At 42.3% G+C, this 14,659-nt stretch overlaps 1 protein-coding gene across 9 annotated transcripts in view; it reads left to right on the top strand.

Moving 5' to 3' along the window:
* Positions 1–14,319, top strand: part of si:dkey-237i9.8 (platelet endothelial cell adhesion molecule) — a 34,179-nt gene extending 19,860 nt beyond the window's left edge. The window contains exons 8-16 of one of the 9 annotated variants that reach the window (XM_037765049.1): positions 93–371; positions 1,717–1,818; positions 1,939–1,969; positions 3,716–3,795; positions 8,610–8,663; positions 10,947–11,036; positions 11,509–11,565; positions 12,263–12,285; positions 14,047–14,319. In XM_037765049.1, the coding sequence (XP_037620977.1) occupies positions 93–371; positions 1,717–1,818; positions 1,939–1,969; positions 3,716–3,795; positions 8,610–8,663; positions 10,947–11,036; positions 11,509–11,565; positions 12,263–12,285; positions 14,047–14,148 (818 nt within the window). In that variant the 3' untranslated portion in view covers positions 14,149–14,319. Of the gene's footprint in view, positions 1–92; positions 372–1,716; positions 1,870–1,938; positions 1,970–3,715; positions 3,796–4,944; positions 5,105–8,609; positions 8,664–10,946; positions 11,037–11,508; positions 11,566–12,262; positions 12,286–14,046 lie in introns of those variants that run through there. The other 8 variants (XM_037765050.1, XR_005206267.1, XR_005206266.1 and 5 more) reach the window with 8 other exon arrangements.
* The last annotated feature ends 340 nt before the right edge of the window (positions 14,320–14,659 follow it).

The following is a 14,659-nucleotide window of genomic DNA, read 5'->3' as shown; positions in this document are numbered from 1 at the left end:
AATGTAATGAGGATGTGTGATTAGCTCTTGTTATGTTTTCATGACACAATAAAACCTCAGTGTTGACTAATCTCACCTCTTTCCTCTCCCAGTGCCTCTGACACTCCCGACTCTGACCGTCATCCCCCATCTACCAGAGATCTCCGAGGGAGATGACCTCTACCTAATCTGTGGTGTTAAAGGCACTCCGCCGGTCACCTTTAAGTGGTACCGTGCTGGCACTGACCAGCCGCTGTACACCAACACCTCCGAGAGGAGCAGCATGGACTACCAGGTCCCGGGGTTGTCCAAAGAGCACAGCGGCACGTACTACTGCGAGGCTCACAACCGTGCCAACAATGTCGTCCGCAGTGACCGGGTCACCATAGAGGGTGAGACTGATGGGTATTTACGCTCAGTAGGGACCACACCTGCTCCAGACCTATGAGCCATGCAAAAAAAAAAGACTTTTCCTTCAGGGACTGAAATCTAACAAAAAGTAAAGAAACATAGCTAAGGTCCAGGCACTTTGTGGGCTAATTAGCATAATCCTTTATGGAAATGGTGAGGCTTTTGTTCTGTACACAAAACAATAGCTAAGAATTCAGGGAGAGGAATGACATTTTTAAGGAATTTTTTTAACATACCCACAATCTCAATCCCTCTCAACCTACAGAGGTCAGTGCTTCAATGCTTTTCCTCCCTATGATATAGAAGAAGAACTACTTTATTAATCCCTCTTGGGGAAATTCCTTTTTGTTACACACACAAACATTGACCTGAAATATACACATGGATGTCAGGGGGCTGATGCTAGAAAGGATGCGCATGCTCTTCCTATGCCCTCAACAATAGGCTATCCTTACCTTAACCATGATGGAGGCTATAGTCAGACACTCCCAGCAGTTTAATTCGGTTTTCTAGTTTCATATGATGACAGTATCGTCACTAGCTAGCTTTAAAACTGAGCCCGCTACAACCTAAAAATCCCAAGTTGCATTAATGTGTTATTATCGTGTTAAAGGGACTGTTTGTAAGAATCAGAAGTGTCTTGTTAACAGCGACACCTGTGGCCGTTAAGTCAACGAAAGTCAGCGTCCTGTTGATTGCGCTTGTGCTCGCTCTACATAGACATGAACGAGCATCGCTCAAAGCAGTGAAGAGACACACGTCAGATAAAACCACAATATCACTCTACATTTCAGCTGCTTGGCAGTAATGTTAGCTGACCAGACGAAGGTCTCTCCATGAATCAATGCTGATCCTGGTGTTGGCTTTTCCTGCCTCAGCCTCCCGACCGCGGTCGGAGGGAACAGGGGAGACGCCGGAATTTTGGTCGGAGACAATAACGTTTCTCTCTGCGGAGCCCCGTCACTTCACAAGACACGGGAAACCTCTGTTGGTCTGGAGGAGCTGCAGCAGTTATTTCTGCACAAACGTCCACTGTACATTCACTAGATATTCTCAGAGCTAAACTAACTCTTCTGCAGTGTGGAATGTGCGCACATGCACGTGAGAGGTGGAGCGAAAGCACTAGAACGAGCGCGGTGTGTGAGTGAAGGCAAGCAGAGGAGCAGAGTACTGCAGAGACTTCTGCCATCCCGTCCCATTTTATTCTCCGCTCTTCTTCCACCTTGTGGTTTTGTTTGTCACTGACTTTCTCTTCTCTCTCTCTCTCTCTCTCTTCACTCTCTCTCTCCTCTCTCTCTCGCCTCTCTCCTCTCTCTCTCTCCTTAGTGCGCCTGGCATTGTGGAAGAAAGCGATGATCGGGGGGTTCTGTCTGCTGACGCTGTCTGTGTTGGTGGTGGTGTGTGTACTGTGCTTCAGATCCAAGAGAGGTAGAGAGACCTACAGTCCTCCAGCAACTCAGGCCTCTTATATCTAACTATGTATGAAAACCAACCTTCCTCCACCTCCTTCCTCCTGCTCTTCTTCTCACCTCTCCTCTCTTATTGTAGGTAAAAGAGAAGCAGCGGCTGAGTTGTCAGTGTGAGTTGGCTCGACTACTTGATTCCTCTGAATGTGCAGATACTGTAGAAGTTAGTGTATCTAGTTTTATGAGCTAGCTTAGATGAGGGTCTGAGTGTTTCTGTTCTCTATGCCTTCACAGAACCATACTGGTTGTTTTACATGTTTGTACTGTAAACCCGGCCAAGAAATAGTCACATAACCCTCCGTAAAACCACAAATTATGATTTTATTTCACTTTGGTTTTTGTACGGCTTAAACAAACACTATATAACCTATTGATTCGTGAGCTTTATAGGTGCTGCTTGGCAGGTTTTGTTACCTTTTGACAGAGCCCTGTTTCCTGATTCCAGCTTCACCTTTAGCGTACGCACACGAGAGCGGTGACGATCTGCTCTTCTAACACAGCGAGAAAACAAATAAGCATATTAGTTATTCAATACATTCTCATCCCCAAGCCCCTCGCCATCACTTTATTTTCATATCAAAACCACTACAGTTACCCTTGGCATCACTTTAGGATTAGCAACGAAACCACTATAGTTAGGTTTAGGAAAGAACCACAATGTTTGGCTTAAAAGTATTACGTTTTTACACTGAGAATGACACTGAACGTTGTGAACATGGGACACAAACGAACAGCTGATTGTGGTCTTTGATGGTCTCCTGTATGAAAAAAAGCCATGTGTTTGTTGGACCCATCCACCTCCCCTCCAACCTGCCCGGTGTGTCTCTCTCGCTCTTTAAACTATATCGCCACACTCCCGGCACACTCTCTGAGCATTAACTGTTGGATGTAATGCGGATGGGTTTACATTGTAGTTAATGGAACTCCCGTATGTGTTTCATACCGGCTCTAAAAGGGCGCTGTGTGCGGCGATACTGAGCGCCGACGACCGTGACAAAGCCTCGTTATGTAACGCCCTGGGAATGATAACAGGCTGTATTATTATAAATACATAATAAATGTACTGTATTAATCCCTAGGGGAAATTGCAGTGTTACAGTAGCCAAATTAATCAATAAATCACTAAAAGACATGATAAATCACAAATAAACATTATGTAGATAGATGGACCAAAAACCAATTATTAACCATTGACAAAGTATTAACTATCTATGTAAATAATGTTTATCGATGCGTTACACAGTATTTACAGATTTACAGATCAATTATTAACCATTAAGTGTTATAAATATCTGGTCCATCTATCTATGTAAAGTTTATAGATGTTTTACCAACAATTACTTTTAGGTTTACAAATAATTTGTAATCATTAACAAATACATATATATAGTATATAAAATGTTATAATGTGTGCAACAATAAACTATTAAAATAACATAATTATATATACTTATATTTACATTATTATATATTATACAATAGCAAATCATAGCATTACTAATAATTAGGAAACAATATTAATTATCATTTCATTGTTGTGTTAACAGTAAAATAACTATTAACCAAGTTTAATTAACTTTCAATTGACCATTTATAAATGCTGGTTATTATGTATACTCACTGGTAGAGGAATGTACTAAATAAAAACAGTTGCTTGGCAGAATGAAATTGCGGAAAACACAAAAAAGTGTAAAAACTCCCGATCTTAAAGGCCACCAGTATGGTTATTGAAGTGCATTATTAGTTTGGGTTAGAATTTATAACATAGAGTTTTCATGCTTTAGATCTTTTTGCCATTTAGTAGATTTTTCTTTGACATCACTGCCGTCCGAGCTGACTTTATTTTCACCATCTCTCAGAAAGCCTTCGAGCCCTAAATCAGATGACACTTTAACAGTGAATCTAACCCACGACACAGAGGTTTATAACGCAGCCACAGGTAGCTTGGTTTTACTATTCTCCTGTGTACCATCATCTTAACAGCCATGAGTCATTTCTCTCATCTCGACAGTCATAGCATGTTTCCCATCTCCATCCCATCATCCATGTTCTAATATGCCAGCCCAGTCGCACAGCAGTTCTGAAATAGTCACTAAAGTTAATGTGTGGATTCGCGTACATAGACACGAATTTCAAATTTTTTTGTGATGGTCAACACAAAATCAATTCATATGTAATCCACGTAATTGGGAACCAGGAAGTATAGAGAGCGGTTAACGCCACGTAGGGAGGAGGTCGGGGTGGATGTGTGGGTCAAAAAACACAGCACTTTAGCCGTCCCGTGTGAAACCACAGGTCAAAGTTGATTCATTTGTCACGTAACTTCCGTACTTAAGTTACGGCACTTCTGGAGTTATTTTAACCCAAACCACGATCTTTTCCTATAACTAAGTAGTTTTTGTCATACAGTATATCTTCCGTACTTTAGTTACCGTATTTCCGGTGTTATTTTAACCCCACGATCTTTTCCTAAAGCTAACTAAGTAGTTTGTTGCCTAAGCCTAACCAACTCGATCTATTTCTAAACCTAAGTAGTTTTATTTTGAAAAGACTGGAGCTTAAACTGGCACGTGCGTCACGTGTTGTTGGACATTCGTAGAAAACGCACAAAAAATATGTTGTTGAAAGTCGTGCTGAGCGTCATGAAAAAAAAGAGAAATTTGTGTCAATGTACACGAATCAAATTAATTCATTTCATGGCTATTTCCGGAACTGCTGTGAGACTGTGTGCATATGCATGCAGGGCCCATGTTGCAGTGACCTGGTGACCTCTGTTTATGTCCATGTTGCTTTCCAGTTGTAGACATCCTGTTCAAGTTTATGTGCACGCACGACATGTGTATGTTTGAGCGTATTGTCTGTCTCTGTCTTTTTTGCATGTACATTGTGTTTATGTCTAAGTATGTGTTTGCAGAGGCAGGGAAAGTAGGATGTTGTTAGAATACAGTTGTTGTAGGAAGTAAAACTCTCCGAGGTACAAGTTGTGTTTACGCAGGAAGAAGCTGCTCAAGTAGTCAAATCATAGTACATGACATTGATTGTCAATTGTTGCAAACTGCTTAGAGCGCCCATTATCATCTTCTTCCAGACGCAGCGCCACTCTATGATGGCACGGAGGGGAGAGTGACCAATGGGGCGCGAGATAGCGTGGCGTCGCTTCCCGTTGACATCAGCAACAGGAGCAGCTGCAGTATCCCAGCCACAGTATAGAGATGCCCCACAATGGGCGGGACTTGAATTCAATGTTTAAAAAAAAGAAAAGGAAGTTCTAAGAAAGGACTGAATGGAACGCAAGAGGCCGTAATCCTGTTTGTGATGCCAAGCGTTGTAGGATTTGGACACTTTCTTCACTGATGTTTTCTCAGTGAAAAGGAGGGGCGTGTTATGAATATAAACCAGGGCCCACTGCTCCCTCTCCTCTCCTACTGCAATCTAGATGGCCTTTGACTTAATACTTAAAGGGCCAATGTGTAGGATTTAGGGGATCTCTTAACAGAAATGCAATATAATATTCCTAACTATGTTTTCATTAGTGTATAATCACCTGAAACTAATCGTTGAGTTTTCGTTAGCTCAGAATGAGCAGAATGAGCCCTTCATATCTACATAGGGAGCAGGTCCTCTTCATGGAGTCCTCCCATGTATGTATTAAGAGAACTGGATACAGCGTTGGAGGCTCCCGTTCATTCCTATGAGAGTTGCTCAGTGGAGCATGAAGCCGAAATGGCTCGACTGCTGAATTGAGAAGTACCCGGATCTTCCGGTGATCTTACGCATCCATTGGGCCCATGGAGCAGGCGCAGTAGTGTCCGCTCGGTCACATGGTTCGGTCACGGGGTCACAACAGTCAAGTTGTCGTCACGGCTTGCAAACTCCTCCTCCCAACCCTCGCTCCAGCCTCGGTCTGGGTCTCATACATATGAACGGAGGAAGGGAAATAACTCTGGATTCAGCTATTAGTGCATTTTACAACTTTTAGGACCTAATGATTTAAATAAGGACTATTCAAGTGTTCGTACTAGGGAGTTGATTCACCTCAAAACAAATTATCTGCAGAGTTACAGACGTCTCTTTCCCAATGTAAGTCTATGGGAAAAAGTATTTTTGGGCCCAATGATATCACGTGACGGACACGGAAGTTGTAGTACCGTCGTTTGGCCACTATGAAAATTGGCATCAACGACTGGCGCTCTTCCTGGAGGCTTTAGTCCGCCATGTTGCACAGCCATGTTTCTACAGTAGCCCAGAACAGACAAACCAAACACTGGCTCTAGAGATCCTTTTTTATACGTTTTTACGTTACCTGAAGGCTACCGTAGTTCTCCGACACTCTTGGAAAGGGAGGGGTGAGTGGAGGGGTATTCAATTGGTTGCAATCAGCGACCAACCACTAGATGTCACTAAATCCTACACACTGCTCCTTTAACATTACTGTCTTTGTCCTTTGTTTCTTCAATCACCATGTCCGTGTGATTTCATGTCCTTTATTGTTGCAACTGCTCTATTTGTCTGATGTGCATGTTTAAATGGCCTTGGTGACAGATTGATTTGTATGTACATTTTTATCACCATCACAGGAAATGTGTGTATATATTTTTGGTTGATCCCTTGACTGGTTGGAAGAGACACTTTTAGAATAAAGACGTTGCTTTTATTTAGAAGTGTGTCAGTACCATTCATTTTGCTCCAGCTATTGTATCTAAGGCTAAAAACTTTTACACTGCACAAAATGCAGTCCAAGAACATGATTATTATCATGACTGTATTGAATGGGAAGAATTGGAGGAAATATGATCAAAAAAGTTTTTTTTTATAAAACGGTCACCATATCCTGACAGTAGTACATGAGACAGGTAATCTGAAAAAAAATCATGTGCCTCTGTGTCCTCTGGTGTCCTCCGATGTCCTCCGGTGCTCCTAACGGCATCTGCAAGATTTCACAGACCGGAGGAAAACAACCAATCAGAGCCGAGCTGGAGCCTCGCCGTCTCTAAGCAGCGGTCAATCACTGGCAAACTCCGATCAAACCGTCAAACTAGGCAGCGCTTATCAAATATGAATCAATATTATGTTCCTGTAATGCCTATTTCTCTCAGAAAGTTTGTGACCCGGCAGCCATGTTGAGATCAGTTGAGGAAATACCAAGCACCGCCCACCAGCCGGAGCAAACTTTCTCATTTTACAGCTAAACAGTACACTACAAGAAGTTTCTGACAACATTTGACAAGAGAAATAGTCATTACAGTAACAGAATATTGATTCATATTTGATCAACGCTCCTTAGTTTGACCGTTTGATTTTGCAAGTGATTGACAGCTGCCTCCATTGAATGAACAGCCAATAGGAACGCTCTCTCTCTCTGAAATGACTTGTGATTGGTCAAAGTCTCCCGTCACGGGCTAGATGTTCTAAGCCTGAAAACAGAGCCATGAGGAGGAGCAGAAGTCTAGTTTTCTCTCAGAACACTTGAATTACAATATGCTGAAAGGTTATTATGGAATTTTGGCCAAATTATGCCAAAAACATTGTGCCTACTGCAGCTTTAATCTTCCATTAAAGTGTGTGGTGGATGGTGCTACCATCCTAAGCACAGATCAATACCGAGAACACCAACATAACATGAAGTTGATTAATTTCCTTAAAAGGAACAGAGACTTCCTTGAAAAGTTGAAACAATAGAGTCTGCAAAAAAACTTCCCATGTTGGCACAGAGCAGATAACGCTGGTGGCGTTGGAGAGGGTGGGGCTCATTTTGTTTCAGGCCAGGCAAGTTTGAATGCATGCAGCAGGTGGAGGAAATGAATCATATGAGCCTTGCTTGAGCTGTGTGTGAGATTACATTACCAACTGGGAAGTTGTTTTAGCTCGAACTTATTGTCCAGCCGCTGCTGAATTAACAGCCTATTGTGCACAATGCAGAGGGAGGTTTCTGTGTGTAGCCTACCAGACCAACACTTGAAATCTGCTCCTTTGTTACTAGGTTTTATTTTAAGAGTAATAAATCATCCACTGAAGGCCAAATTGTAGAGATGTGCCACAAAAACCGTGTCTCTCATCTCTCCGTTACTGCTTACAGAATATCACCTTCTGACTTTGGTCACGTAAAAATAGTTATAGTAATAGACATTTTGGAAAATATGGTTTTTCACTTGCTTGCCGAGAGTTAGATGAGAAGACTGATACCAATCTGATGTGACTGTTGAATGACGCTACAGCCAGGAGATGCTTAGCTTAGCTTAGCTTAGCTTAGCTTAGTTTAGCATAAAGACTGGAAGGAGGGCACTGATGTCTGACGTTTTTTTGTATGGATTAAGCAAACAAGATAAAACATGTTAATTAGCAAGAATCAGTACTGGCAGGTTCAGAGACTGGCAATTTCTTTTTACTTTTGGACAGAGCTGCTCTCTGTTTCCAGTCTTTATGCTAAGCTAAGCTAAGCTAACTGGTTGCTGGCCATAGCTTCATATTTAGCAGATAGACTTAAGAGTGGTATCGTTCTCACCATACAACTCCTAGCAAGAAAGCACATATGTGGGTTACCTAAAATGTTCCTTTAAGAAGGACTCAAACACACATCACCTAGAGATCAGGTGATATTCAGACATGTGGCTCAGTAAGGATTCATTTTTCTGCTTCCTACCTATTAAGGTATATGTCTTTATTCTAATGGGTGCAGAATTCTTACAATGTGATCAACGTGTGGGTTGGGCAGCCCGACTTCTGACCTAATGTTTGTCTCTCTGTGTTTCACAGTGAGGGTGGACAGAGCTGACGTCAGTGTGTGGAGCGAGCGACCCCCTGAAGCAGGTGAGCTGGGCTTGTAAATATGTACCTTGATATTAATGCTTTTACTGAAATGTAAATATTTAATATGGGTGGACCTATTGACAATTGAGCACAGACAGCTTTAACTTTTCTTCCTTAAAGCAAACGTATGTAACTGTTGCTGAACAGCGGCCACTGTGGCAGCATTCATGGGCTTTGGTAAAAGCTGGAATAACGTGAATTGTAGCGTAAAGTGCACGAGTAGAGTAGAGTCATAAAGTTGGTAAACTGATTCATTAATGTCAGTTGCACAAATACAGGGTTCCTACGCAGTATGAAAAAGTATGGAATTTGATTTTAGTCATTTCCAGGTCCGGATAAGTATGGAAAAAAGAGAAGAGAGTCCATCCATCCATCTTCAACCTCTTATCCGGGGTCAGGTCGCGGGGGCAACAGCTCCATCAGGGGACCCTAAACTTCCCTTTCCCGGGCCACATTAACCAGCTCTGACTGGGGGATCCCGAGGCGTTCCCAGGCCAGTGTGGAGATATAATCTCTCCACCTAGTCCTGGGTCTTCCCCGCGGTCTCCTCCCAGCTGGTCGTGCCTGGAACACCTCCCAAGGGAGGCGCCCAGGGGGCATCCGTACTAGATGCCCGAACCACCTCAGCTGGCTCCTTTCAACGCAAGGCTCTACTCCGAGTCCCTCACGGATGACTGAGCTTCTCACCCTATCTCTAAGGGAGACCCCAGCCACCATCCTGAGGAAACCCATTTCGGCCGCTCGTGAAGAGAGTATGGAAAAATATTTCTGTTTCCAGGGCGATGCCATCGTTCTGTTTTCTAATATATGAAATACAGTGTTTCTAAAAGTAAATTTATCATACAAGTGTATTTCATGGCGTTTGGAGCAGCCAGCGCAGCCAGAATGTTTACCACTGTGTACCAGGGCGAGCTTGATGTCGTCGAAAGCAAGGCGAGAAGTAGACTACAGCATGCAACTGTACACACACTCCTACGCAGAGCTGCCTCTACGGCTGTATATCACAGCCAGAGCTGGCATGTCCATATAGGCCAACTAGGCAATTGCCTAGGGCGGCAAATGAAATGTGGGCCAACTTTTCATCATGAGCAAAATAATGACACTAAAAAGTAACCAATAGCAGTAAATACAGGCAGACAGCACAGAGCGGAACGCTGCCTGTCAAACTGGGCCATCTAATATTTCATTTTGGGGGGGGGTGTCATCCTCTATAAAGTTTTATGAAGGTCTTCAACATCATCAGATTCTCTTTATACCACAAAAACTGTCTTAGTGTTAAAATTATTGCCCCAAATTCTTTGGCTGGCGCCCTACAGGCGCTCGCATAAAAGGCCTCTCCATCTCGAAGTCCCAGTATGGATTTCTGTCCCCGTCTGTCTCCCTGTTGCTAATAGAGGGGCAGCATAATTGCTTTTCACCTGAAGTGCATGTGCCGGGCCTGGGCACAGCCTGCAAGACAGCTTTGCCCCTAGATGCAAGGCGTTTGACGGTGGAACATCGTCCAACTTTTCTGCGTAGGGCTGTGGACTGAATGACCACAATGGGTTAATGCAAGTTCTCTGAGGGCTGGCTTTAGGATCCCAAACACAAAGCCTGGTTGGTTAACAATTCCAAATGAGAAAAGAGAGCTGGATCCAAACTTTGTGTAAAATCTTATCACAGCATCTTCCCCAAGTCTCAAAGTCAAATATGGTCTGAAAAATCTAGCAGCACTATCTACCTAAAGTCTGCTAACATTAGCCACTGGTCAGACCAAGTAATGCTAGGCTTCTTCTTTCAAAAGTTGCATAGTCTCACTTCAAGTGTGATAAACCAGCTGAGGGAGGTAAACTGTACTTCACCATTCAAAATTTAGATAAAGAAAGAAAAGACGAGAAAACAATCTTTTCACAAAAAAAACGACTCAAGGTCCACTTACTAGCTTTTTCCAGAGCTTTCAGATGCCAGTAGCTGTCATCCCAACAGCTGTAACACATACTGTAGCTCTATTATAGACTTCTAGTCCATGTCCATGTTAAGTATGAAGGGTCACTATACCTAAAGTAAAACTAACATAAGTAAAGGTCTGTAGCACGTACAGTTGTCATATGGTTGAAAGCTCCGGAGAAGACTAGCAAGTGGACCTCGAGTTGGGATTGTTTCATCAAAATTCTATTTCCAAGGTCAAGAATGAACTTTCATGCTGAAGAAATCAGTAGCCTTATTAAAATAATATGAAGTCATGCCATCTGCATGCTTTTGAGTGTGTTAAACAGAGAATCTTGTTCATGTGTTTGGGTGCAGCCAACGACGAGGAGAGCAGCGTGGTGTCCAACGAGCCTGATGTGGAGTACACTGAGGTGGTGCATCCCCGGCCAGTAGATCCTGCCAGAGGTGAACAAAAAAAAAATAGTTTTCAATCCATCTCCCTTTCATACTTTTTGTCCCTCTATTTTTTAACCATTCTGCACATTCTCTTCCCTCCATTATAAAAGAAACCTGTTTCTCTGCTTTGCCCACATTCCTTTACGGTTGATAATACAGACCAACACTTCCTGGGAGGGGTATAATTACCCATAATTAATACATATCCAAGTTTTTGTAAGTGCGTGGATAACTGCTGGGGTTTCTAAAACCATAGCAGACGTTATAAACAGGAAGGGTTGAGCTAATTGCCGGGCTGGTTTCTGATAATGGCCCCGTCTTCGTTATGGTCCCGACGGGCTGAAGATTACAGAATGTGACACGACCCACCTACTGTACGTTTAGATTTCTGCTCATGATAAATCAAACAGGCAGTTATCTACCAAACTTTGTCTTTTGATGTTCAAATGATGTGCTAATGTGTTGCTTTTTACATTAACAGTCCCACTGAGAAAAGGCACAGACACAGTGTACAGCGAGCTGCAGAACTCTCCACACGGTGAGTTTCACATCTTTAAAGCTGCACCGATGGCTGGTTTTATATTAACACTGGATTAAATGACTCTGTGGAATTGTGAAAGGGGTTGCTCATAGTGACAACCCCAAATTATCACTCAATTCTGCAATTCCCCTCAGCTCATTGTTTTGGTTTTCCAGCCCATAATTTTACTGTGTTGGTCCACTCTCACCGCCCTCATCAGCCTCGATTCCAGCCAGGTAGCCTACAGACCCACCGGACACTACCTGCCCACAAAGTAGTAGTGTGGAACATACATACCTGGCACATAGAGAGCCAGGTATTTGGATAGACAGTTTACCCAGGCCAGCTACAGAACTGTGACCACATCCTGTTACTGCTGGCAGGAACTTCCTGTTATTAAAACAGCAGCCGGACACTGGATGTGTCTATCAAGCAGTCCATCGGAGTCCTAATGTTTCCTGTTCAACAGTGACAAAAGAATCCTGAGTTGAGAGAAGCATCTGTAAGAGTAAGAGGAAATATTCTGAATATTTATTCAGGCACCAGGGACAGAAGTTAATGACTGAAACACAGGCCTCTGCAGAGGAAGAACAAGTGAGTCAGCGAGCTCCGCCACGTCGTCATAACTGTCAGATGACTAATGAATAAGTGTGAGGTGAGCCAGTGAGGGAGCAGGATACAACACACGTTTAACCTGTGATGCTTTTTCCTTTAGGTGCTGCTGACCTTCATGACTATGTGAGTAATTATCTGCACAATCACACTCATGATCTTCTTGCTCCTTATTAGCATTAGACTTCTGTGCCTTTTTTTTGCTTTCCTGTAACTTAAAAACCATTTACACAAAAACATTTTCATAATATAGTATATGCGTAATTATAAGCAGTTTTCTGCATTTTCAGAAAAAAAAATTCACAAGTTGACATATTTAATTTGATGTCCCTAATAAACAGGTTTTTTTCAAGATACTTGATTTGCATCTCCTCCTACAGTGTAATGCTGTTAAAACAATTCATATGTCGAATCAGCCCAGTCGCACAGCAGTTCATAAAATTGTCATGAAATTGAATGTATTGTTTCGTGTACATTGACACGAATTGCAAATTCTTTTCATGACGGTCAACACAAAATCAATTTGTATGTAAACCACGTAATTGTGAACCGGGACGTACAGAGTGGCGAAAAAACAAGTCAATGTTGATTTATTTGTCACATAATTTCTGTGCTTAACTTACAGCACTTCCAGAGTATTTTTAGCCCAAATTCCTAAAGCTAAGTAAGTAGCTTTTATCACGTAACTTCCGTCCTTAAGTTACACCTCTTCCAGTGTTATTTGAACCCAATCACAGTTAATCAGTGAACCAGATATTTTGTTGGTGAAGTACTCCTTTAATGTATTAGCTGAGTTATAGATGTAATGGAAGTGAATGGAGGCTATAAAACACTTTCATATTAGGCTTTAAAGCATCACGGTATATTATTCACAGTTAATCCGTGTGCATTGTTGGCTATTTTAAAATGGTCATTCTGTTGGTGAAGTTTTCCTTTAAGGTCAATGAGTTTTTACATAATTGTAAACTCATGAAAAAAAAAAAATTTGCAATCGCACACATGCATTTTCTACAGGAAATGCTTCACTGGTTCAATCTTAACACTTTCTCTTGTCACAAGTTACATTTTTGGATTTGTGTTATTCAGAGGAAATGGTCCACAATATGAGAAGCCTTTTGACCAAACATGTAAAGTTGTGACACAATTGTTCCCCATTAACTTGCACAATGACTTAAATAAGGAGTTTTATACAGTAGCATTACTCATGTATGTTACTTGTATACTAAATGACTAAAACTGTCCACGTGTCCCCGCCGCCTCCTGGTCACAGGGTTCCTTTGCAGTCAGAGATGGAAACGGCCGTCAAAGTTTCCAGACAAGAACAAAGGCATTTTGGGCTGGGGCTTCCTTCCCTATCGGCCGATCAGATCAGCGCTGTGGCCCAGTCAAATTACCTCGAAGCCCATCGCAGCCAGCGTACTGTCCCCCAGCACGCCTTAATCAGCACTGCTCCTCCTTAGTGCACTGTTTGCCCCTACATGGTGTTAGAGGAATGTGAAATAATAAGCTTAGGATGTGACATCATGAGCTAAAAACGGTGGATTCTTTCATCAGTGTATCTTCTTGATGGCAGATTATGCGGTTTGGCCTGACAGTAGTCTTATTATGGTTTGTCTGCTCCTCAGGAAACTGATGTTCAGTAGACAATTTGAGTTTGTATTATGGGAGAACAGAGCATCCTCCGGGAGTGTGTTATTAGGTTTTGCTCCAGTAAAAATGAGGATTAGCAAAAAGGGATTTTATAACCGAAGCCTGTGTTTGTTTTAATTAGTACAATGTGTGCTTTAGTCTTAACTGCTCTGTATAGGTGTGCCAGTGTTTACGGATCAGGGTGATAAAGGAATCAGACGTGGCAGTGTTTAATGGCTCTGCTTTGTGTGTCAGCAGGGTTCAGTAGAGTACGCTGAGCTCAACAGTGAACAACCTGAGATCAATCACCACCGTCCAGAGGTCAACAACCACCAGGACCTGCCGGTGCCAGTGGATTAGTGGATTATCACCTTCTTTTCTTAACACACCCGCTCTGTTCTCACTCCCATCTCTTATCCACCCCTTTTTTTTCATCTCTGCCAAGTACATCCTCCAATCTGTGACTGCTAAATTAGCTGTAAATATTGTTTAATATCAATAAAGGCATAATGTCACGTACTGTATCCTTACTATGTTTGTTGGTGTGTTTTTCTTGTGTGTGATGATATAACAGCTGCAAAGAGATTTGATAAGCAGAAAATAACTGCTCTCACCGTCACCAGTAACATCATGTTTGTAGTGTTTGTTCCTCACAGTAACACAAGTGCTTCTTTCTCAACTTCTGTTCAAGTGACTTTATTTCCCATTGGCACACTGGGATTCTTGCAGGCAGAAAAGCAGAAGAGGAAAATAAAATAAGGGTTAAATAAAGTACAAAAATAGAAATATATATATACCATTATGTACAGCACTGGCTCCCAACCCCACTAGGGGTCACCAGAGCTTCACAGGGGGTCATGAGCCCTTCTTG

The sequence above is a fragment of the Sebastes umbrosus genome, chromosome 3 (genome assembly GCF_015220745.1).
Source record: "Sebastes umbrosus isolate fSebUmb1 chromosome 3, fSebUmb1.pri, whole genome shotgun sequence".
Taxonomy (NCBI): Eukaryota; Metazoa; Chordata; class Actinopteri; order Perciformes; family Sebastidae; genus Sebastes; species Sebastes umbrosus.
This window is presented reverse-complemented; position numbering and strand designations above follow the sequence as displayed.